We start from the raw sequence: 25,862 nt of genomic DNA on the forward strand, positions 1-25,862 counted from the left end.
CATGGAAGGTCAGCCGGAACTGGTATGGGGTGCTCCACCCCCCCTTCCTTGCTGCACTCAATCAGTGGTTTTGGGAACAGTCTTCTAGCCAGGTCCTAGATTCCAGGAGAGAAGAGATTCACAGAGGAATGCAGATCGGCAGCGTACTGAGTGCTGCACTGAGGAAGCCCAGGGGGTGGGTGGGCTGCCTCAGTCATTGTGGAAGGACAGTGACGTGGGAATCCCATCTCTGCTGTCACCTGCCTCCTTCACCTCTCGAAACCCAGAACAGCACAGTTCACCTTGAGGCAGGGGTGGGGGTGGGGTTGGAGACCTGGAAGAATCACTTCAGAGCACCTGGGTTGCTCAGTTACCTTGGACAGTGAGGGAGGGAGCGGGGCTGCACGCAGCAGCGGGCAGATGAGGACCCCCTGGTCCCTGTCAGCATGGCTGGTGATGTGCATCTGCTCCCCTGCCGCCCGCTCCTCAATCCATTGAGGGATCTCCGACTGTGCTCATTGCCAGTCCAGCCTCCCAGCCCTGCTGCAGTTTAGTACTGAGATCTTCTCGGCTGAGAAAACCAAACAGATCCTTTATGCCAACAGGTCTGATGGTGGACAGTGAAGTATGAAGGTGCTGTATGTCCTGAGTGCCTTCTTTGCTGTTAGAAATCCTCTCCATGTTCTCCCTGACAAGGGTCATCCAGCCCCACTTGCACACCCCCAGTGATGAGACACTCACTACCTATCGAGGCAGTTTTGGATGGATCTAATTCTTGATCAGTTCTGACTGTTAGAAAACTTTTCCTCTCACTGAGCTGGAATCTGCCTGCCCATAAGTCCCATCTGGGGACCCCTGACCACATCTGCTCCTTCTGTCCTGATAATCCTTGAGAGATTTGTGGTTCCCACCATGTGCCCACACGTCCTTTCTTCCCCAGGCAGATATCCAGTGCCTCTGCTTGCTGACCATGCTCTGCAACTTGTCATGGTCCCTCTCAGGGCAGAGCCCAGCAGACAGGGTGGGCTCAGTCCTGAGCACAGAGTGCAGGCCAATCTCTCATTCCTTGGCTGCACTGTTGCCAATGTCTACACAGCTGATAGTCACATCACAGCAGGCCCTCTCTCTGTCACAGGCTCTAAGAACGGAGAGCAGTGCAGAGAGGAAGCCAGGCAGAAGGCTTCAATGTTCCCGGGGGTCTGTGCTGGCTAAAGGGCCTGGGTTTCTTAAACCCCAATTCTGCCACTAGCTCTCTATATTTCCTTGGGAAATTCCTCCTCTCTCTAGGCCTCAGTTTTCCTATCTGTAAAATGGGGTTTAGATAATCTGTTGGGTCCCCTTTAGCAATAGCACTGAATGATGAAGCACTCAAGCAAAAAAAAAACCCTTTTCTCGTTTTGAGGCTGCCTATCTCAACAGTGATGCTTCATGGGTCAGAAAGGCCCAACAGTTTACAAAGCAGCCACAGAGAACACCAGCAGGATTCTCCCTGGCTCTTCCCAGCACTCCTCACAACCTTTGTGACACACATAAAAATCAGACCCACCCAAACAGCAACCTGGAACATAGGGAAAGGGCTGTTCTCACAGCGGCAGTGCAGTGCTGTGGAGAGTCAAACAGCTGGTCTGGAGTCCTGGCTCTGCCCTTTGGGCCTTCCAAGTCCCTCTCTGAGCCTCAGTTTCCTCATCTGCAAGATGGGGACCATATGTTTCTCATCAAAGGACTCCTGTGAGGTTTGAGGGAGGGATGAGGTATACTCAGAGCTTCATTCAGTTCCTGGTTCACAGCAGATATGAAAGCTTTCCTTGGGTATTTAATATTGAATCCTAGGAAAATGCCCCTCCTCTTCTAGGGCGGAGGAAATTAAGAACTCCTCTGCCTTCCAGGAGAATAGGATCAAATTGAAAAACCAAGGCTTGAAATATCTCACACTGGCACATTTCCTGGGGAACACTGGCGGGTCTTCCTGCCACAGACACAAGGGCCAGGCAGCGCTTCACTTGAGGCTGCCGAGGAGGGCTGAGAGGGGTGAGCGAGGCTGTACTCACTTCAGGGAGAGGGAATAGTCGTGCTTGCTGGTCTGGCTGTTCCGGACAAGGTAGCTACACTCTTTGCAGAGTCGCAGAAGGTTCTCGGCATCTCCTCTGCTGATGGCTCCGTGATACCAGCTGGAGAGGAGAGAGAGGGTCAGAACCCGAAGAGGACAGGACCCTCAGAGCTGACACCCTTGCAAACTCCTCCTTGGGGAGGCTCAGCCCCGTCTGGGGGCAGCTGGCATGTCCCAGCCTCCTCGTTATAAGGCAGGTGTGTGTGTGTGTGTGTGTGTGTGTGTGCATTCAGTCATTCAGTATGGAACTGCCGAGCGTGTACCGCATGCCCGATCCTGGGGAGAGAGCAGTGAACAAGCCTGCAGCCTCCTCCCTCACAGGGCTTGCACTACAATTTGGTGCTATGCAGGAAATGAAGCAGGGTAGTGTGGTTTGGAGCGTGTGGTAGGGATTGCTATTTTAAGCAGGAGCCAGGGAAACCTTCCGGAAAGAGTGACATTTTCAATGTGGACCTGAAGGAGTTGAGGGAGGAAGCCACAAAAGAGGGTAACTGGCAAAGAGTGCTTCTGGCAGAGGGAGGGGTGGCAAAGGCCCGAGGCAGGAGTGCCCCATGTGCTTGGTAAACAGCAAGGAGGCCAGCATGGCTGCAGGGAGCCAAAGGGGAGGGGTGGGCAGTGCAATCCACGAGGCCACCAGGCAGGGCCATTCAGGGGGCCGGTGTGCAATGAGAGGACCCTGGCTTTCTCCATCTGAGTGACACGGAGGCCATCAGAGGGTGCTAACAGGAGGGACGTGTGCTGACTCTCCGTGGCATCTGCGGGACAAGTGGGTGGTGCTTGTCACTCAGGACAGCAGACGGTTGGGTGGGAAAGCCACACCAGTGCTCCTGTCAAGCAAATCTGGCATCGGTCGGGCATGTGGGAAGCCCGGCATCACTGCTTCTGGACACTAGGTGGTGAGCAGCAGAATCAGAAGGTAGGGGTGTAATGGCAGACGACATGACTAAGGCCCCCCCGCTGTAGGACAAAAGACGAACAACTGATTTTCAAGATTGGGAGAGTTGAAGGTAAAATTTCAGAGGAAGAGTGAAGATCACAAGATGGGGGTAGTCAGTGGGTCTACCCAGAATGCATTTCTGCTTACATCACAGTCTCTAAGGGGCAGGGGTGGTGGGAGGGCGGCGAGTTGGGCCAGGAAGAGAACCACAGGTGCTGGATGGCCACAGAGGCACAGACCGCTCTGCCACTCGCCAGCTGGGCAGTCAGGGACAAGCGGCGGAACCTGGCTGCACTTCGGCTCTCAATTGGGTTAGGGTCACTCCACTCCCGCCTTGGGATGTGAGGATTAAATGAGATGAGGCACAGAAGGGCATATGCAGAGCCTGGGGTGGGGTGAGTTTCAACAAATGGCAGCTCCCAGCATCCATAGAAAGAGACTGAACTTGCAGATGGCCATGGGTAACTCCCCCAACTATCATTATTCAGGCTGCTGCCCACCGTAGGCCACATTTCAAATTCCCAGGTGTAAGCAGGGATGCTGCTGCCTCCTGGTCCCGGCCCAGGGGTGCCCTGCAAACAGTGCCTCTGAGCATTCTGCTACAGGCATTCTGCTTAGGGAAAAGCACGGCACTGCCTTTCAGTGCACACTTTCTGCCATTTACAAAGCAGCGTTCTGAACAGTTAGCTGCAGTGGTGGTGATGACATAATTATAACCTCAAAACCCAACTGCTTCAGGAAAGCAAGGGCGGGAAGAGCAGATACAAGTGTCCCTGCCCAGTGGGCATGTGGGTCACTGACCGCCCAGGAGGTGACCACCCATAGCAGGTCAGCTCTGGGGCTGGATCTCTGCAGGGGAAGGGGCAGGGGAAGTGTAGACTGCCTTCTTTTCTAGATGTACAGAGAAATGAAGAGGAATATAGGCTCCTGTAATTAAAACACTTCCAGAGATATGAGGGCTGAAGCCACACTTTGGAAGGGATTCATGACTGTAGTTTGGGGAAACAGCCAGACAAGGATGGAATGGACTTTAGAACTAAGAGTTAACAGATTTGGCAAGGTCGTTTTCTGGGAAATTTCACCTGTGTAACATACCCCCAGTGAGCTGACAAACATGTTTTAGTAGGAAAACAAGTTCCAGCCATCTGAAGCAGAGCCATCCTCAGGGAAAGGCCTAGAAGAAGTCTCTAGGGAAGTGCCGCCCACCCTCTGCCCCTCCCTGAGCACAGGGGCTGAGCTGGTAGCAGATGGGCCTCCGGGGGCTCGGGATCTTGGTTAAAGGTAATCCCTGGTGGGTAAACAGGATGAGCTGCTGGCTCCTTCCCTGCTGCCCCAGCTACTGCACACTGAGAGAAAGGCAGGGACTCGGGTCGAGATTCAAAGGAGACCCAGGCAGTTTGGGAGAGATGGGCCAAAGGACACACTCAGGGGGCCAGGGCCAGCCACTGGCCAGCCTGACAGCATGAGGTTGTCCACCAGGAAACAGGGTGGGCCTGGGTGGTCCCATGGGGGGCTGAGGGCCAACTGCTGGGCCCAAGCAGGCTCTGCTTGGACTGCAAACAGGATCTAGGCAGGAGGCTGTCTGGGGATGTGTTGGACTTTGTGGGGCTGGCCTGTCATGCCCGAATCCTGGGGATTAAGAAGACTCAACCACTGCCATTCAGCCTATGCATTACCCATTAGCTCATCCAATATTTACTCACCACTGACTACATCCTTGATCTCATGGGGCTGATGCAGGGAAGACAGAGAGTCAACAAATAGATTAAGGACACAATATCAGAAAGTGACAACTGCTATGTAGGAATCCTGAGTTTGTGATAGGCATTGACTGGGGCACGGGAAGGGCCTAAGTTAGAATGAACAGAATGGGGAGGCTCCCAAGGAGATGAAATCTGACCTGAGAATCTGTATCGTGAGAAGGAGCCAATCATGTAAGGAGCCAAAGAAAACATGTTCTCTGCAGAGGAACCAGCAAAGGTCCTAAAGTAGGAATGTGCTTGGGGTGTTCATAAAACAGAAAGACAGCAAGAATGGCCCTGCCCAGCACTGTGAGCATGGGGAGTGGTACAGGATGAGAGTGGAAAGGGGGGCAGAGCCCAATTTCCCGAGGCCTTGTGAGCAATGGAAGAAGTCTGATTTCATCTAAGCACAGCAGAGGGCAATGAGTATTAAAAAGAGGATGATACTTGCTCTGGATGGTCTTACAAAAGACCAACCAGGTTACCCTGAAGAGGGGCCAGAGGGGCAGTAGAGTGGCAGATGAGGTAGGGGGCTTCTGTGGTGGTCCACACGGGAGGTGGCTCTGAGACAAAGAGGAACAGATGGATTCAGCCTGTTATTCTGCGTGGAGAACTAGCAGAACCTAGTAATGTATTAGATGCTAGTGTAAGGCAAAAAAAAAGGAATCCAAGAAGACTCCAGATTGGTGGCTTGAATAAGTAGGTAGATGTGATGCCATTTATGGAGGTGGGGAAGCTGGGGGAGGAGCAAGTGTCCGGAGAAGATCAGGAGCCCAGTTTTAAACATACTAAATTTGAGATAGCCCATTCATCAGCCAAGTAGAGATGCCAAGATGGCAGCTGGATGTAGGAGCTGGGAGTTCCAGGTGGTATGTGGGATGCTGAGACTACCCAGGGAGAACACGTAGCTGGAAATCCAGCCCAAGACCATCCCGCCCTCAGGTCAAGCTGAGTGAGGTGAGGAGCCAGTTGGGGAGACAGAAGAGGTGGCCAGGGAGGCAGGAGAAAAACCAGGAGCAGAGTGTATCTTCAAAGGAGGGAGTCGTCTACTGTGCTGAGTGAGAGAGAATGGGAGGTGATGGAAGGGAAAGAAACAGCACTGACAGCTCTTTGAGGACTTCATCCATTTCCTGGACAACTGTTTTTTGAGCACCTATTATGTGCCAGGCATCGTTCCAAGGCACTGAGGATGCAGTGGTGACCCAGATCAGTTCCTGCCCTCACAGAGCTTATGTTCCAACAGGGGCAGGAGCTAGAGAGGGATATTGGGTGGAAATGGTTAGGATGCAGGCTGAACAGCACCCAGCTATCTCTGGATCATGTTTTGTTAATTAAAAAGTACACAGTGATCAGAAATAAGCAAAACCTACCACCCAATCTGGGTGGCTGTGACAGACAGTTAGCAAAGACGCCCACTGGGAGTGCTCCCCCATGTGCTCGGTACAGCAGGCATGGGGGGTCACAGAGGAGGCTGCGCACCCCCCCCCAGATGATAGCATATCTATCAGATGATAGCTGAAAAAGGGGCCCATTGCACATGATGTCATTTGGAAAACCCTGCATCTGTTCGCCAAGTGAGCATTTCCTGTGAGGGATGCACTGCCGGCTGTGCTGAGGCCAGAATCCCCCGCTGGAGATTAATATAGTACGTGACACACATGTGGGACAGTCTGATGAGGGATCGGCGAGCTGTCAGCACATCTCCTGTCCTTATGGTGCTTCCTCTGTGCCAGTCTTGTGCGAAGGGTGAGGGATAAGAGTGTGTACGAGGACAGGTGAGTGAGGGGAGAGTGAGGTCAAGGCACAGGGCTGGAGTTCCAATCCTGCCTCTGCACTGTGGGCTGTGACATCCCAAGGCTGTGCACCTCTTGGAGTCCTGATTTCCCAGCTACGTGACGGGGATGATAACCCCATTTATCGCACATTTGCTTGTTAAGAGGATGATACAGCTAAAGGTATTAGCAGAAGATGCAGGACCCGATTTATCAAGTACCTGGAGAAGCTCACTTTAGTCCAGGTATATGGAATGGCGAGACACTGAAAAAGCAGTCTGGGGGCAATTCACAGACTGAGTGGCAGGCTAGGGAGATGAGACTATCCTGGAGGTGATGGGGAGCCACTGAAGGTTTCAGAGCAGAGCAGGGGCATGCACACAGTGAGAAGGGAGGTGACCACCATGGTCAAGGGGAGGGGTGACAGTGTTAGGGAAGAATAGGGAGGGAAGGCGGCAGCAGGGATGGGACTGGGTCACGAGGTGGGAAATCTCAGGGGAAAGGGGCTGAGAAAACGCAAATCTAGAGCCTTAAATCCTTGCCCAACAAATGCCAAGCAGATGTAAGGCAAAACTATCAATGTAGCTAGAAAATGAATCCAATTTATAATAATCCAAAGTAAAGGTGGTGATACACTATGAAGAGAAAAGGTATGGGGCTAAGAATCAGGAGACATGTACCCTAATCTCATCAGCCACTGACTTGATGGTGGCTTTGATCTTCTCTCAGCCTTAGCAGTGACTGTATGAACTGCAGCTGAGGCTGTGCCTTGCTCCCTTAGAACTTACATTTGCTTTTCCAGGGGGACAGCAGGATCCACTCTTTCTCCCAAGATCCCACAAAACTCAGGGCTCCCATGCTTGATGGGCTTGAAGCCCCCTCCAGGAGCTCGAAGCTGGCGCCGCCGGTCCCGGGAAGGTGAGGGGGATGATTGCCGTTTCTCATTGCCGTTAAACTGAGCTGTGGGGGAGAAAGAAAGTGCGTGGTCACCAGAGTGTTACCCAAGAGGTTACTGGGTGGTGCACAGTGGGGTAATAGTCGACTGCTTTTACTGGGGCTTTACGATTCACAGGGGGAAGAACTCCAGGCAATGAACGAACATGGCTCAAGAGACTTAAGTTTCCCACAACAGGTGCTGTCAGAACCAGATGGTGCATTCAAGGGGCTCCAGAGGCCACTGAGCTCAGCTTTATCCCCGAAGGACACCCCCTGCAATCTCCAGCAAGGGGGGCATGGCACTCCCATGAGGGCTCAGTTCCCTGGACAGTTCTGAGGGGGGCAGGTGTTTCCCATTTCTGCCTCCAAGTGGCTCCTCTCCTCCCATACTCCCATCCCCTGCAGGGCACACCAGCCACATCTGCTCCCTTTCTTCTGGGATAAGCCCACAGAGTTCCAATCAAGGGTCATGCTGCACCCCCCATGTCTGCTCCTCTTCATTCAGTGCCCTCTGCATGGACGCCCCACACGCAGAGAGCCCTGTCCCACACCCTGCACCCAGGTGAGGCTGAAGCAGTTCACAGCACGGGGGCAGGCCCCGCCATATGTTTCTCCCGGCTCTGGGCCTGTGGGAGCATCGTTCACCCCCACAGACTTGGGGAGGATGTTTCTCAAGGGCAGGACCCTGGAGATATCCCACAAAGGGAAGAAAACACAGAGTTGAACCCAGAGTTGCCAGAAGCATTCCTGAAGACCAGTTAGTCCACCTTGCAAGTTATCTCTCTGGACTTTGGTTTCCTTCTCTGTAAGGGATGATAACTGTCGCTACCTCATGAGGTTGTTGCGAGAATTCAGGCAGGTGACATCACCGAGAGTTTAGCACAGTGCCTGGCATGTAGTTCTATTCAATTAACATTATAATAAATATTTACTTTTATTATTATCATGTCTGCTCAGTGTGGACACCATGCCAGGTACTTCACACAAGCTTCCAAATTGAACCGAGTTCCTCTCCCAAGACTGTCAGTGGCTAGCTGTGTGACTTGGCCAAGTTACTCAACTTCTCTGAGGCCCCATTTCCCATCACCACATTACTGTGAAGATCAGATGACAGAATAACCTCTTAAGGGCCTAGCACACAGAGTGAGACGGGCCAGGGCCTGCGGAACAAGCTCCCAAAGCCAGGTCCAGCTGCAGGCCCACGGACACACGATCTCCAAAGAGCAAGCACAGAAGTGGCGAGCCGTCAACCTCACATTCAGGAGAGGTGGTGGGAAAACCCAGCTCTGACTGTGGGGGGAGTGGAATGTGGGTGAACGTGTTCTAGGTCTCTGCCGCTGAGCAAGATCATCCATCAGGACTGCAAAGCATTTCCATCCCTCCAAAACACACTCTGCATTAACCACGATGGGAAACAACGGGAAGGGAGATTCCTGCTAATGGAAGGCTCTAGACATGCCGGACCCACGTGTGCATGGTCACTCTCATGACTGCAGGGGAGGCTGGCAGCCCGTCCATCAACCTGCTCCGCTCCTCAACCCTCACTCCCATGTGCCAGGCAAGGTCAGGGCTGGAGAAAGAGCAGTGAGCAAATCAGACAGAAATCCTGCCGGAGGAGTTCAGAGTCCGGGCAGGGATAGACACAGTAAGGGGGATACGTCTGAGCTACAGCATACCTACCAGCTGCTCTAACTGCCATGAAGAAAACCCAGAGGAAGGACATTCCAGGCGGAGGGAAGAGCAAGTTCAAGGGCCCGGAGGTGGGAACATGCCTCGGGCGACAGAAACAATACAGTCCAGTGGGAATGGAGGGTTGGTGGGAGGAAACCATGCCAGATCATCAGGCATTGTGTCTTGTGAAGGACTTTGGTTTTATTCTGAGAGAAAGGGAGAGTCATTCTGAGGGTCTCACCTGGCACTTTTGAACAGGACAGTTGTGCCAAAAAGGGTGGAGGACGGGGGTTTATCAGAACTCCCCGCACTTTCTGCTCAATTCAGCTGTGAACCTAAAACTGCTCTTAAAAAAGTTTATAATTGAAAGAGAGAGAGAGGTGCACAAGGAGAGCAGTGAGGATGCCACTGCTGGACCAGCCGACAGGGCTTGTCTGTGCATTCCCAGTGGAGTGTGCGGGAAAGCGGATCGATGGGCTACAGCCTTTTGGCCTGAGCACCGGAGGGACAGGGCTGGCATTCTCCAGGAGGTGAGGACTCAGAAAATCATAATTAAAATTCGTGAGGAAGGAGGACAGAGGCCAAACTCTAATCTAGAGACACTGACAAGCTGGGAGACCAGGACTGGAAGTGTGGGGAGGGGAGAGAGTGAGGGCTTGCTGGGGGCTCTGCCCTCCTCTCAGGCTACAGTTCTGTCCCAACCACAGGGACAGACAGCAATGACAAGGCCCTTCTAAGGTACACATCCTGGGGCTGGGTGTCTGAGAGAGCCCTCTTCCATCTGGCTGATAACCTGGGCTTTCACCATGGTAGTGAAGGGGTGAAGCCCAGAGCTGGGGCCCTGGCACATGTCACCATGGGCCCCTGCCTGGCTTCCCAGCAACCTGGCTCTCCCACCAGGGCTCCTGCTGAACACACCAGCCCTCATGGCAACTAGTCAAATGGTGTATGTTCTTGGGTGGGGGTGGGGGGGTCACCTCTTGGGAAGAGGTGAATCACCTGCCTTGCAGAGCTCTGGATGGGTGACCTTGGGCAGGGGTGAGCACCTGGTCACACAGCCCTTTTCTAAAGAGCTGGGTCTTGATCTTATGGACGGGTCAATCAGGGAATGCCATCCTCAGATTGACTCTGTTGATGGAGAGGGTATGTGGGGGGCAAACAGGGAGGCAGGGAGACCAGTTAGGGAAAGTAATGGAGGTGAATACCTCAGTGAGGGGAGGGATGTTAAGAGATGACTCCAACAGGACTTGACTACTCATGGGCTGAGCCAGCCAAGACTCTTTGTGATGCTCCACTGACAGGAGATCTGGGGCACAGAAGGAGAGGGGGGCCAGGGATCATGGACCAGTGTGCACTTTTCCACAGTCCCTCCCTCTGCTAACTTTGAGACTGTTAGGAATGGAGAGGGGGCTGCTCAGCAGACCTCTGGCCCGGGGGGCTAAGAGTGCTGAGGTGGGCAGGGAAGTGGCATGATGTGGGAAGAGGTTGGGGTGGGGGTTGGGGGGGAAGATGAGGCTCTAGGTATAGTTTTGCCACAGGCTAAAGAGGAGGAGAGACCAGAGGAACTTTAAGACATGTTCACCTCGGGACTAAAATTGGAATTTGGAGATTTCTGTCAATATAAAATCCTACCACATACCCCCTGGCACAGAAGGTGAGGACAGGCATGGAGCATGGAGCACTGATCGCAGAAGGAACCCCAGCTCTGCAGCACAGCCACTGACCTGGCTGTCTGTCCAGCCTAGTCTGCACCATGAGCACTTCAAGGCCATTCTTCTGCCTGAATGGCCACAACCCCACAACCTTCTACCAGCCTCTCCACCTAACTGACTCCACTTGCCCTTCAGGGGCCACCTCTTCCAGGAAGCCTTCCCTGACCTCACCCTCTCTCCAGACTCACCTTGCTCCTAATGGCATCCTAATGGCCAGTTTCGTGGTCTGGTGCCCCATGAGACCCTCAGGGGCAGGGGCTGTACCACATTTACCCTTGTGCCCTATGCCTCGCACATGCCTGCAACATAACCGGTGCCCAATGAATGAATGAAGAAGCTTAATGAGCTGTTGTTTCACTTTATTGGAAGAAAATATCGGTTTTCATACCAGATAAACTGGATAAAACCTAATAATATCCCAGTCAACACTGTAATTCCCCACTGAATTAATTTATACATTCGCCTGCAAGCTTAATAATATAGCCATATATTTAGAGGGAACAGGTGGTGATGAATGACAGGCTTAATTAGGCAAATCATTTCACCTAAAATAAAATACACCAACTGCAAGTACAGTGATTCAGCAGCAAAAGAAAAAAAATGTTAAGAACAAAAGCTCCAAACACAACTGCTTTCATTCCTTCTAATTAAGTTTCTCTTTAATCTGCAATTTAAAATGGCAATTCTTTTAATTTAGTGATTTTCTGCAAAAGATAAAGACACAAACCCTCAAAAGAATATCTGCATTTAGAGAAAAAATATGCCACCCCTGTGAGTCATTAGAACGACAGAACCTAATTAATTGCACCTATAGGCAATTACAAATGGAAGTCAGAGTTGTGCAGGAGGGAGAGGAGGCTCAGGTGGGCAGGACCAGGCCCTGGGAGGCAGTGGGAGACATGAGAGGCCTCAAATGTCCTTCCAAAAATTCCGGTCTAACAACAGGTTTCAGCCTTTAAAGACCCAGCTCAGGTGCCCCCCAGCACTGCCCTTCCAGGAGGCCTTTCCTCCATCTGCATTAGCCTCCAACTCTGGTGGTCCCCTCCTACTTGTATTACAGACTTTATACCAACTGGTCTTGTGTTTAGTCACTGCCAATAACGGAGACGGTGTCTCAGGCACCCCCATTGGCTCTGACTCTCACAATAGCCCCACCACCCTGTGTGTGATGGGTGAGGGATCGGGACTCAGAGGTGAGGAAGAACTCACCTCAAAGGGTCTCAAAGCTAAAGGGTGGGATGGGGGTAGGGAAGGCAAGGCTGGAGCCCAGGCCTCTGGGTCACCACTGCCAGCTCCCCCTCTGTCCCCTCAGGTCCTCCTTCCCTGTGGTCAGGCAGGGGCTGTGCCTCCCTCATTCAGTCTGTGGTGTGCTTCCCACCTCTAGGCCTGGGATGACCACCCTCCTACTCCATCTCTATGACATCTAGAAGCTTCCAAGACCTGGCAAAAGGCCACCCTCCACAATGCTTCCCCGGATACTGCCTGCTGGGAGCCCCTTCCTCCCCAGAAACACTTGGCACAGCTCCACGGACACCCCTCCCACTCTTCCCCAGTCAGCCTGGGTGTTCTGTGGGGACAGTGCCTGGGATTTATTTTCTTTCTCTTTTTCCTCTCCAATTTCGTTTGCTCCTAAACCTAAAGTAGTGCTTGTTATGGAGATGGTATTTAGTAAACGTTTGCTTAGATGAAATAAATGTGTTCCTTCAGAGTCTAGCTCCTTTCTTGTTTATCGTTCAGGGCTGGTCAGAGAAAACAAGTTCCAAAAAGCCAATAGGTTTCTAAAGCACAGCTCTGCTGGGCTCACGAACCCTTGCTGGTTCCCAGTACCCCTGGATGGAGGGCAAACTTTTCACTCTAGTGCTCAAGATCCTCAGTGACTTGGACTTTAGTCCAACCTTCTGGACCCACCTTTTCCTACAAAACCCCTCTGGGATCCACATCCAGCCCTTGGCTCCAGTCACAAAGAATGGCCAGTCCCCTAGGGGTGCCTGGGTGGCTCAGTCAGTTAAGTGACTGGCTCTTGGTTTTGGCTCAGGTCATGATCTCACAGTTTGTGAGATTGAGCCCCGTGTTGGGCTCTGTGCTGATAGTGCAGAGCCTGCTTGGAATTCATTCTCTCTCTCTCTCTCTCTCTCTCTCTCTCTCCCTCCCTCCCTCAAAATAAATAAATAAACAAACTTAAAAAACAAAACAAAACAAAACAAAACAACAAAAAAAAACCCCAGCCATTTCCCAAATCCACCAACTACCTCTAGGCCTTTGCCTTGTCTTGCCTGCCCTCTGGAATCCCTTTCTTCACTATCTCTTGGTGCACAATCCTAGCTATTCTTTAAAGTTCAGCTCCAGTGCTACCTCCTCCTAGGGGAGGTTTTGACCTAGACCCTCCAGGTAGTAATTCCCTTCTCCTCTTCTGTGCCTAACATCCCCAGTCTATGCCATTGTCTAATCCCACCCCAGTCTCTAGTATAGGTAGGTGTCTTTTCAGAACCAAATGGAGATTGCGCCTCATTCATACCTCAGCCTCCTCTGAACTTCTGCACAGCCAGCATGCAGCCGACTTTAAAGAACCGCCTATGGGCTACACCAAGGCCAGGGAATGGAGGAACCATAGTGGCTCGGCATCATGGAAAGGGTGTGGACTATGGAGTTAGAAAGACCCATGTTTGATTCTTGCCTCTGCCATTACTGTGTGACTTTGGGCAAGTTTCTAGGCCTCTCTGAACATTAGCTATCGCTTCTGTAAAACAGGGTTGACAATACCTATACCATAAAGGTATATACCATATACCTATACCATATACCATACGGAGGTAGTTAGTAATAGACTCTGACCCTCCCAGTAACCCATGCAGGACAGAGTCTGTTAAGAAAAGGCAACAAGGATTAGACAACCGAAAACAAGGCCTTGCAAGGAGTTCTCAGCCCACTGAAGACGCTTTTTTAGGCCTTCTGTGGATGAAGCAGAAATGAAAACCTTGTAAATCACATGGGGCTCACAGGAGGGGCCTGCCCTATGCTCTGAAAACACAAGGCCACAGGGACTAGAATGAAGGTGTCCAAAGCACCCCTTTCACACAGTCCTTGGCGCTGACGCTTCCATTCTGCCAACAGCTAGGCCTCAACTCTAGTCTAGTCTATCTGTGTGTGTGAGGGGGGAAGGGAGCGTGAGGGGAGGGGTGGAGAAGCATACAAGGGGCTGCTGCCCAGGCAGTAGTGAGCCCCCAAGATGGGGCAAGGAGGGAGACAGTGCAGTGGTCTGGGGGGCTGGGGTGGACCACATGACCCCTGGAGCCTCTGGAAACACCACAGACTTTCACGACAATGTGCAAACACTTGCAATTGACTGAAACTCTGTTCCCACGACAATGGTCTTTGCTGCTTCAACTTTCTAAACATATGTTCTAGGTTACCTCATGTGCTTCTCACGGCAAGATCAGTATTAGAATTCCCATTTTACTGATGGAGAAATCGAAGCCCAGAGAGGTGAGGCCCCCGCTTTCCTTCCAGTTCAAGAGCAGGCTTCACTCCCCGCCTCCCCCCACGCCACCTGCCCTGTGCGTGAGAGCAGCGCCTCCAGGTACTGGGAGACAACAGGCAGCTCAGCAAATGTTTGGTTTGTGTTCCAGGACTGCCGACAAGAGGCCTCTGTGTTCACCTCGGCAGACACATGCAAGCCCCAGGGCACCACGCTGCCACATCTCTTGGGCAGTGTCTGAGAACAGAGGTCTCCATTGTGAAGGGAGGCAGTGGTGACTCCCCGAGAAGCGGGGCATTGGACGGGTTTTGAAGCAGGCACCGGGATGCTGCTTGGGTTCCAGGAACGCTGTCCATGCATGTACACTCAAGTCTGGGCTGGGGAAGGAGGGCCTGGAACAAGGGGTGGGTGTGTCCTCGTCCCCTTACTCTGCACCCCCCATAGGAAACAGGCACCACTGTCTGATGCAAAGACCCCACCCCAAGGGCTGCTGCTAGGCTATGGGAAATAAGACAAATCCTGATGAAAATGATGGGATGATCCAAATGCAGAGGCCTTGATGGCTGCCGAAGCAAGCCATCTTTTTTGTCATAACTCATGTTATACATGAGAATTGGAGGGCTGGAAATGAGACTGATTTGCCCCAAGTCAACAGCTAGATTTGAACTGGACTCCAACCCAAGTCTTCTCAATCCCAGAGGCCTCTAACAAGGTCAGCACAAATCCTGTCTACAGTGTAATACATTCTCAAAAACATAGTTAACAATGACAGTGATACCAAAGCCTGCATCCACCGAGCACTGACTGTGTCCTAACTCTCGGCACCAATTACCACCCATTTTAAGATGAGGAAACAGAGGCAATTTGCCCCAGGTCACCCTCTTAGCAAGTGGCAGCACGGGGCTTTAAATCCAGACCCCGTGGCTCTGGCACCTGAGTTCATATGTACTCCTAGTTCTGAGTCGGGCTCACCTGTTAGATGGAGAACGCCTGCTTGTGTCTGATGCAGGTTTCCTGATGTTTATACCTACAGACACCCACAGACGCTCACTTAGAATCCTAGGGCCAGGCAAAGAGACTCTCCCCCCATCCACAAGCCTCAGAGGACCTGCATGGTAGGCATCTATGGAAACAAGTCCCCCCATCCAGGAGCCCAAAAGCCCCCACCAAGCTGTTTATATGTCTCTGCTGCCATCGCTCTGGAGATGGCAGTGAGGAAAAGGAAGAGTGACAGGAGGGGACAAGCCAGGTGCATGGCTCTCAGGGGGCTGCATGCCACCCACTAGCACACCACTCTCTCCACCCTCAATGTGGTATCCGGACTCCTGGGTCAGTCCTCAGACAGCCAGGGACACACTCTTGGCTTCTTCCTAGGAACTCAGAACAGAGGTTAGCAACTGCGGCAGTTAACACCCAGGCAAAAATGCCTCTCCAGGTGCAGATCCCTCAGCCACATTTGGAGAGAAGACAGGCATATAGCATGAAAGAATGATATGAAAATAAACCATCTCTGTGTGAGCAGGCTGCACAATTACCTAGGTATTCCAGCGAGCTGAAGCAGTCATGGGGTTGGTTTTCCTGAGCCATGATTTATTCAGTAACTTAACAAATATCTGTATGTTCACTATGTGTCAGGCATGGATCTAGGTGGGGACTCTGGAGGGGTGAACAAGCCAGGCAGAGTCTCTGACCTCACAGAGCTTACAAAAATCTCTATTGACATGAAGATGTCTGCCCTGCCAAACAGAAGAGCAAAGATTCTATCAAATCTTTGTGCTTTTTGTTACACAGGAGACAAAGGCACTCGAAGGAACATTTCTATCTATCAATGTAATTAGTAGACAAACCAAAGCTATTAAACAATAGTGTTTTCCTTTTCCTTTCCTTTTCTTTCCTTTTCTTTTCTTTTCTTTCTTTCTTTCTTTTTTTGGCGGGGGGGGGGGGGGGGCTAGTGAATGAATTAATTCATTCATATGTCAAGTAGAAAAGCCAACTGGAAAAACCTGTCCCTCAATAAGATATTAGCCAAAGGAAGTGAGTGATCCCAGTTCTCTTCGTAGTCATTTAAACCCCCCTTTTCTCTGCAGACCTGCTGTTCATACGTGTTAAACATTAATTACAACTGTTACTCATTACATTGCAAAAAGCTCCCCATACAAACAAAATTGTTAATTTCCTTGCAGGCCCAAGGTATTCTGGGAGCTGTGCAAGGGACAGGAAGCATCACAAAAGCCCCTCTGGGGCCCATGGTGAGCAGGAGGTGGCATGTGTCTCGGTGCGCCAGGTGACAGTGGCAGGTCTAAGACTCCCGGAGGAACCTTCTCCAGGGGCTGAGCCTGTTTATTCTGAGTGCATGACGATGAGTCACGGGGCTTGGTGGGAGCAGCAAGCCCAGAGGAAGTGTCTGATGCACATATTATCAGAGTTACCAGACTCAGAGCACTTGCACTTGACAGTGACAAGTCACGAGGTCAGCATGGAGTGGGTACAACTGCTCCACAGCAACCAAAGGCACATCGCACCAGCACAAGGTAAAGGGAATGTTCAGACCTGCCTTCTCCACACTTGAGATGTCAATGCAGCAGTAGAAAGAGCAAAGGTTTTGCAGTCAGACTGACCTGGGTTCATTTGCTGTTCGACTGTGGGCAAGTAGCTCATCCTCTCTGAGCTTGAGCCCTGTCACCTGTGTGAGGACAATGAAACCACACCCACCTTGCAGGGCTTCATAAGTGGTGTTCTCTAAATGTGAATTTCCTGTCCTTCCCACATTTGTCCCTTTACCTTAATAGGTTTATTTTAAATTGGTCAATTGAGCTGGTTCAGAGATGACTCAGAATTGTGGAGGAAATAGACATATCCAGGACTTTACTTGCCCTCTCTCTGCCCTTTCAGCCTTATTTGATGAGGTTGGGCAGGTGTCAAAACTCAACAGGGTGTCTCTTGAGTGTTGGGGTGGGGTGACCAACACATCATTAGCACTTCCCCTGCAAGTGTGTATCTGGCTCTACCAGAATAAACCAATGCACCCCGTACAGGCTGTGGTAGGAGCACAGAGGTCCCAGCCCAACCTGGGATGAGGGTGGGCAAGGGACTGGAGATATCCAGGAAGGGCTTCCTGGAGGAGGTGGCATTGCTACCACTGAGCTGAGCTGTGATATCCCCTTTCTAACTCCCCCTGATCCCGGTACCTAACATGTAACATATACAGGGTACACTGTAGGTTCTCAAAGTGAAGCCCTCAGGTCAGCGGCATCAATAATACTTGGGATGCTATTAAAAATGTAAATTCTCATGCCTCGTCCCTGAAACCTATTGCATCAGGAACTCTGAGGAGTGTGACCCAGCAATCTATTTAATGCTTCCTCTGGGTGAGTCCCCTGCTTGCTCTGGGGCAAGCCAACCAATTCACAAGTGTGTCATGGCTAGAATGGGGAGGGGGACAGAAGGGAGAAAGGCAATGGGGACCCTCTCACACCCAGGGACCAGTGGTGCAATCTTGGGAAGGACTGAAGAATAGAAAAACTGGGTGGCTCACCATTGGAACTACTATAGGAATAGATTACGGTTTCCTATAGAAGTACTGCTTTCCACACCATCCATGTTTCTCATTGCCAGGCATAACGAGGAATGGACTTTGTAAGTGGGGCCTCTGAGCCTTCGAAGTACCTCCCCATGGGGTACTAGTTTAACATTAAATTGAATTTTATTTAGTACAGTAGGCCTTCCTTGAACACTGACAACCATGTTCTCAAGTGAGACCCTTTAGGGCTAACAAAGTCTTTTCATCCAGATCTTTGCCCTTAATCATTACAGGGATCCAGTGTGAAAAGGGTTGTGAGCATCCCCGTTTTGTAGATGGGAAAGCTAAGACTCAGAGACTGAACAGCCTGAGGTCCCACAGCTGGTGAGTGGTGGAGCTGGCATATGAACTTGGGATTGTCTGACTCCTTCAACTGCCCCACTGACTCCATGCAAAACACTGTCCTGAGCTTTTTTTTTTTTTTTTAATTTTTTTTTAACGTTTATTTATTTTTGAGACAGAGAGAGACAGAGCATGAACAGGGGAGGGGCAGAGAGAGAGGGAGACACAGAATCTGAAACAGGCTGCAGGCTCTGAGCAGTCAGCACAGAGCCCGACGCGGGGCTCGAACTCACGGGTCGTGAGATCATGACCTGAGCCGAAGTCGGACGCTTAACCGACCAAGCCACCCAGGCACCTGTCCTGAGCTTTTGAGGGCAGAGAAACTCGCTGAGAAGCTAGTGGCGAAGACAGATAAATACCCAAATAACTATGTTCAGCACTGATTCATTTGTCTGTCTTCTATCTTTGCTGGGAAGCAGACCTGTTGCCGGCTGAACCCAGGGCATCGCCCAAAAAGTAGCTTCAACAGAAACGAATCTTCAGACAGTGAGTCGAAAATGAAAAAAAAAAAATGACTTTGTTCCTTTAAAAGATCTCAAGGGCAACCTTCACACACTCCCTGCCACCTGGCTCTTTGACCAAGCACTCTGATCATTTGCTTCTCAGAAGCAATTACAAACCATTAAGGATATAGCTGTTAACCGTACTCATTGGATTAAAAGGAAAATATTGATCTATCTGCTGTGTATGGCCTGACTGGCTCTGCTATGAAGTCTCTGGGGGTTCTCTTCTCCTCTCCAGGCCTCAGTTTCTCCAGCTGGACAAGAAGGAGTGGGATGCCATGGTGTGGGAGCTGAGTGGTGGCAGAGCATGACTAGCCCATGGGATGGCTCTGCTTAGCCACCACCCACCCCCACCCCCACCCCCCGCCACAGGCATGAACTTCCAGAACTTGGGCTCCTGCAGAATCCTCAGCTGGAACCACTCCAGGTAGGATTGCACACCCCAGTAGAGTATCCTCCCAGATGTAGACATAGGGAGGAATCTGTACAAGGGCAACAAAAGGCAGGTGACATTTCCCATGGGCTCCAACCATATCTTATGCAGAATCTTTGACGGCAGCAGGGAGCCCAGACAGCCGCTGGGTTAGGGCTTGGGCTCTGGAATTGGACTTCACATCCCAGCTCTGTGGCTGACTAGCTATGGGCCCCTTCTCTTTGGGCCTCAGTCTTTTTTCTCAGTAAAATGAGGAAACTAGTCCCCCAGAGCGTGGCTGAGAGGATTAGAGGAGATAATGCAGGCAGAAAGTGCTTCAGTAGATGCCAGCACTTTCCTGATGCCGTGTCCTTTAAGCCTCACCAGGACCCTTTGCAGCAGACACATTTCCTGGGTGAGAAAATGGGAGGCTCCTAAGACAGGTTCAATCCTCATCCTCCCAGTGGCCACTCAGAGATGTGAAGACACCTAATCCGTGCCACCCTGAGCCCATGTCTGCTTCTCTAGGTTATCCTCTCAGCTCTTCTGCCCTTCCCTGTGTGGATACTTCCGGTGCAGGCTCCATTTGTCCATGTCACAATCCCTGCCACAAGGCCCAGGGCTGGTTAGACCCTCTGTACCAATCCACGCTGCCCCAAGACAGTGTGGAATCACCCTAGGCTGCTTTTCCTGCCCCACACTGGGCAGGGAGTGCCACAGGCCATTTCTAGACCCACCTGCTACCTTGCAATTTGTTGCTGTAAAGACTCCCAAGGGGTGAGTCAAAGCAGGCTGGGAACCGAACATAGCCAGCTCTAAGGGTAGGTGTCTCTGCCATGGGGAAGGGGGCTGACAGCTTGATGGAAGCCACACCACCTCTCTGTGCACAGTGGAGCTGCAGCCTGTCTGTTTCCTGCAGTTGGCGGTGCAAGAAACCTGACCAGGCATCTGTTCTGCGGGCTGGGATCAACAAAGGCCACGCGTGTGGGAAGGAACTCCAGTGCAGGGCAGGTGGAGGTTCTGGCTGAGGCCACAGTCAGCTTCCTGGAGGAAAAGCAGGCAGTGAAGGCCCAAGGTTTTTTGGAGAGCTTGTGGTATTTCTCACTCACCTGGCCAGAGAATTCTAGGAGGGAAGACTTTCATACCCAAGAAGCTAAGACCACTTCATACCCTGCAACAGCTGTCTTCACCACAACCGGGGAGTGGTAATTGAGCCTTCTAGAGGCAGCGGCCCCCAGATTGCCAGAGTGTGGCTGAGCTGGGAAGGGCCTGACTTTCATAAAGGCTGGTCTGGAGCTGCTGGCTGGGAAGGGTTACTTCTACGGAGAATGCCAAAGAACTCTTTTGAGAGTGCCTCTTTCCATGAATGCAGTATAGGACAGCACTTTGAAAGGCAGGAAGGACTTTTGCTTCATAGATTGAATCATGGAGATAATTCGGAGGCCTTCCCTTCTCCCTGTCTCTGATCAGCATGGTGGGGTGCTGAAGGATGGACACAACCCTCAAAGTGACAGACCAACCCCCCACTGCTGGGCAAAGTCTCTATCATCATTCCTGCCTCAAATGAGCTGCTGGTTGCAAATTCCCAGTGAGGGGAAGCTCATTATACTTCCAGGTGTAAATGAGATTCTCACCACTCACTTGGACCCTAAATGCTGGTGACTCCTTCTTGGTGGGTCCAGCTCTGCCCTTTGGGGCTCCCTCACAATCCATACCCTTTGGAAATTTGAAAACACTGCCCAGATTCCCTCAGGCTAAACATGCAGAACCAGAGAACACAAACGGAGGAAAGAGATGGTAACGATTTTGCCCAGCCAACTTTATCCCATACACAGACACTTCCCAGCTCCTGTACTCCATTGTCTCAGTGAGCATCAGAGAGCTTCCTGAGAGTCTAGAGAAACCATTTCAAACGGGTGTTATAAGGAGGACAGGGCCTGGCCAAGCACTGCCTTGCTCCCCAGTGACACCAATGACTTGCTAAAGTGTGTGCGTCCGGACATACCCATGTACGTGCGTTACTGACTCACACAGGACACCGTCCTTCAATCCTGGGCAGCCACACTTCTGGGTTTACAAATGGGACCATGGCAGCACTTGAGTTATCCACTCAAGCCACTTCAACTCATCCTCATTACCTGGAAAGTGGCCCATCCACCTCTCACTCCACCTTCACTCTGGGCTAGGATACCAGGTGCTTCTTACCTACGAACACTGCACCGACGGGCTATTCAGACATGGGGAGGCATCCGGTCACGACTAATGACGGGTGCTCACAGCATCCCTTCAGCCCGAGTGAAACGGCTTCCTTCTAGGCCCCAGAAATCAGAATGAAGCCAAAAGCTTCTTGGAAAGAGAACAGCTGGTTTATACTCTGGAGCAGGCCATGCACAGATAAGTGACTTGATGAGACACAGACAGGGACCTGATTCTGAGTCTGTCTTCTCTCAGCAGCCTAAGAAGTAGACCTATAATGACACTTGTGATAGCAACTCAGTGACATAAAGCCACGTCCAGAATGGACACCTGCGGCCCAGAAACTTAGAAGGAGACCGTTCTAGCTGAGACCTTGTGATCCTTTGTATAGAATGTACAGGAGTTCTAAAACCACCTTTGAGCAGAAGTGGGCAAATTCTGATCTGAGAGCCTTTAGAACATTTGAGGTCCTATAGGTTAAGTGCTTTTATACTTTAATATGCATGCAAATCACCCGGGGGTCTTGTTAAAACAGATTCTGACTCCGTAGGTCTGGGGTAGGGCCCAAGACCCTGTATTTCTCACCAGCTCCTAGGGGATGCAATGCTGCTGGTCCAGGGACCATGCTGTGAGAAGCACGGTGCCAGACCACACTAGAGCATCAAAGGTAACCCTACCCTCGAGGGACCCACAGGTGGTCAGTCTAGGAGAGTGTGAGACCCTCCACCTGTCTCAGTGCTATCTCATGCCACAGGTCCTGGGTGTCTGGGAGAGCTGCCACATGAGCCCTTTGATCAAACCGGTGTTTGCAGAAAGTAAGCTCTTGGGTAGCAATGGCCCCATTCCAGCTCCCCTCACGGCCAGGAGAAGAGCACAGCCCCTTATTGGCGATGCCAGGGGACAGAGACAGTCCTTGGATTCCCTTGTGCCAAAGGAAGACAGGAGGCTGTGAAATGCATGGGAGCGACCTGACCTTCAACCTCACGACTACTCCTATGTCTGGCTCTCGGCCAGGTGCTCAAAGTCTGACAGGTGGAGACTGGTACTGACAGGGCTAACCGTACAATGAGAGAAATGTCATGCCAGGGTTGAGTGCAAGAAGCTCAACAGGCCCAGAGACACAGTAAGAAAGCCCTTGGGATGCACAGCTGTGTACCAGGAAGGGCTCACAGAGATGGCAACGTGTGAGCTGGGCCTGGAAGGAGGCACAGGATTTTTTCCATGGCAGTGAAGGGCACTTAGGCAGAAGGAATGGAATTTGCACGACGCACACTACGTCCAGGGAACTGTGAGTAGTATGTGCTTGAGCAGCTAGAACATCAATTGTTGTTCAGGGTGGGGGTAGGGCCGAGGCCTCGCTGCTGGGGACTAGAAAGGAAGTGTCCAGCTGGGTATGAAAAAGAGACATTTCAGGCAAAAATGAATCTTAAATTAAAAATTAAAACCACCCTCCCCCCCCCCCTTTTGACCTTCAGTGTGGCAAGAATTAAATGAGTCATTCAATGTCCCTTTTTTCACATGCCTAAACTCTTAGATGCATAAGAAATTTTTTGCATCTGGCTTTCCACCTCTTAACATTAAACATAAGCATTTTTCCTGTGTTGTTATAAACTCTTTGTCAATATCACTTGTTAGTGGCTGTACAGTATTCCACTGAATCAATCCCTGTTTGCTAGACATTCAGGTTGTTTCCCACCTTTCATGATCATAAACAATGCCTTTTCTGAATTTTAGATCATAACCTTGGCATGGATCCAATAGGCTGGGATTAGAATCAGAGGGTGAGCACATAAACTTAAGACCTGTGACACATGTAGCAGGCAGCTTTCCAAAAGGCTGTGGGAGAGGAGTTTTAGTGCTGTGACAGATACCCAGATTCTAGAGAACCAGTCTCAGAGTGAGGCAGATGGGGGGCACCTGACATTCTCGGCCAGGGCGAGAGCCAGCTTGAGGTCAGGATGTGCCCATGCCTATGCTCTATGAATGGCTTCATGCCAAAGCTGGAACAGGAAACGTGGTGGCCCTAGGTATACCAGGCCTATCACATCCACACAAATAGACAGAAGCACTGGCTCCCTCAGGCTCAGTGGGAACCGCTTTGCAGTTGGTTTTCTTTTAGTTTATAAGAAAATTCCTTCTGAAATCTTGGCTTCAGTGAACTACCAACACAGTCAGACAATGAAATCATCGGAGCCATCTGTGAAGACTAGGAAAGACCGGAACGGAGGGCCTGGAGGCCAGACTTAGGATTTCCCTTTGGCCTGACCTGGCCTCCCTTCTCTCTAGGACCCTCATCATCTTTGAGGGGCCCAGCCGGACCATCAAATGAAGCCCTGTGGGTTTACCTGAGCAAAAGGGACCAGTGCATGTACCCTCTTTACCAAAGGCGACTACTGAGCATGGGTCAGCAGCGCCCTCTGAGCGGGGCCACTGGCTCCTTACCTGCCAGAGCTGGGATGGTGACCCGGTTCCACTCCCATGGCTGGTCGTACTCGTCGGCGGGCCTGTCGTCGTCCTGGGGCAGCTTGCTCTCCCGTAGTCGGGGGCTGACCGTGCTCTCTGAGTCCGAGTCAACACTTTGGCCCTCAGGTTCATAAGGGGTGTCATATAACTGGATGCCTTTGTGCTGGGACCGGACACTTTCTTGCCTCTGAAATTCTGCAAGCAACAAGAAAGGAGGCAGGGATGTAATGGATGTGCGGAACTTACTTCCTCATCTGGGATCTGTCAGGTGACACCCACAGGAATTCAGTCCCAGCCAAGGAGGTGAGGACTGCACAGCAACAGGCCCGTTACTGCGCTTACCTGTTCCTCCCCACCCCTTGAACGCAGTGTCTCTGCTCTGACAGGGCAAAGTTTCCTTACAAAGATCTCAGGCTCTTGGACCTAATGACAGAACCAGAAGGCTCACTGCGGCCATCTGGTTGTGCACTGTAGTCTGTGAGGACAGGCCCAGATGTGCACATGATGTTCCAGGTGTGTTCTGATATCACAAAGAGCCCTCACCCCCTCACTTTACAGATGAGTAGAAGGCCTCCCCACTAGGACTAGTCTAACACACTAGCACATCCGAGGGACTTGAGAGCAGACATCTAGCTTCACTCCTTTATTTTTGAGAGAGAGAGAGAGAGAGAGAGAGCAGGCGAGTGTGTGCGAGTGGGGCAAAGGCAGAGAGAGAGGGAGAGGGAGAGAGAGAATCACAAGCTCTGACGTGGGGTTCGAACTCAGGGACCACAAGATCATGATCCGAGCTGAAATCAAGAGCTGGACGCTTAACTGACTGAGCCACCCAGGCGCCCCCAGCTTCACTTCTGAATAAGTGTGGGGCGGGGGGGGCGGCTCCAAATCTTCTGGAAGGGAGGCCAAGGCCTGGCCCTCTGTGGGCTGAGGGGTGACTGCCTGTTTAGATCAGGCCCCAGACAGGGGCATCCATGTCAGCTGCTCATTTCTGAGAGGCCGGTGGTGGCTCGAAGATGGATGCTAGGATGTCAGAATCAGGTGCTTCTGAGCCAAACAGTGACACTTCACCTGCTTTGATCCTAGACCCCCCTGTGTGAAGGGCCTGCATGGGACACAGGGAAGGGAGGGTTTGCTCGAGAGGCTGTTCTCAGGAAGCCCATTGCTTCCAGAAGAGGTAGACATACGCATCTAAATCACCATAATTCTCTGTAGCAAAGGGCTCAGTGCAGGGCCTGTGAGGGGCAAGGCAGGGGGGGAGAATGACAAGGGAAGTGAAAACAGGAGGGTCAGAGTTCCCTGCGGTCGGATCATGTTGAGGCAAGGCAGTGTGGCTGGAGAAGACTGTTCACTGCCTTTCTGTTTCATGTGGTAAAAGACACACATAACATAACTTTGCCATTTTAACCATTTTTATGGTACAGTTCAGTGGCATTAAGTACATCCACACCATTGTGCGACCATCACCGCCATCCATCTCCAGAACTTTTTCATCTTCCCAAACTGAAACTCTGTCCCAGTTAAACACGAACTCCCCACTTCCCCTTCCCTGTCCCCTGGGAGACACCACTCTCCTACCCTACATACTTCATTACAAGAGGAATCATATGGTACTTGTCCCCGTCTGTGATGGGCTTATTTCAATTAGCATAATGTTTATAAGGTTCTTCCACATGGTAGTGTGTGTGTTAGAATTTCCTTTCCATTTAAGGCTGAATTGGTCTATTCACTGTCCACTTTTGCTGGAGCACTGGGTCCAAGGAGATGAGAGGGGAGAGGTAAGGCTTGATATAAAAGGGGTGAGGATCGTTGAGAGTGAGCTGTTGAAAAGGACTCTGGAGGCATTCTCCAAATCGGAGTTCCGATGGCATAAAGACACAGTAGAAACCCACGGGACTTATGTGCCTTGAAGAGCAGTGGACAAAACGCATGGTGATGTCAGCCTTTCTAAGCAAAAGCTTGTTTTTAGGCTGGGCTTCATGGTCCAGGGCCAGCTCGTGGGGATGGCAAAACTCCGTGTGCACATGCCCTGATACCACAG

General features: G+C 51.4%; 1 protein-coding gene across 2 annotated transcripts in view; it reads right to left on the reverse strand.

Moving 5' to 3' along the window:
• SHB (SH2 domain containing adaptor protein B) overlaps window positions 1-25,862 on the reverse strand; it is a 134,319-nt gene that overhangs the window by 23,879 nt on the left and 84,578 nt on the right. For both annotated transcript variants that reach the window (XM_042912615.1, XM_042912616.1), the window contains exons 3-5: window positions 23,807-24,022; window positions 7,326-7,497; window positions 2,028-2,147 (exon numbers count right to left, since the gene is read on the reverse strand). In XM_042912615.1, coding sequence (XP_042768549.1) covers window positions 2,028-2,147; window positions 7,326-7,497; window positions 23,807-24,022 — 508 coding nt within the window. The remainder of the gene's footprint in view (window positions 1-2,027; window positions 2,148-7,325; window positions 7,498-23,806; window positions 24,023-25,862) is intronic.

The sequence above is a fragment of the Panthera leo genome, chromosome D4 (assembly GCF_018350215.1).
Source record: "Panthera leo isolate Ple1 chromosome D4, P.leo_Ple1_pat1.1, whole genome shotgun sequence".
In the NCBI taxonomy this organism is placed as follows: domain Eukaryota; kingdom Metazoa; phylum Chordata; class Mammalia; order Carnivora; family Felidae; genus Panthera; species Panthera leo.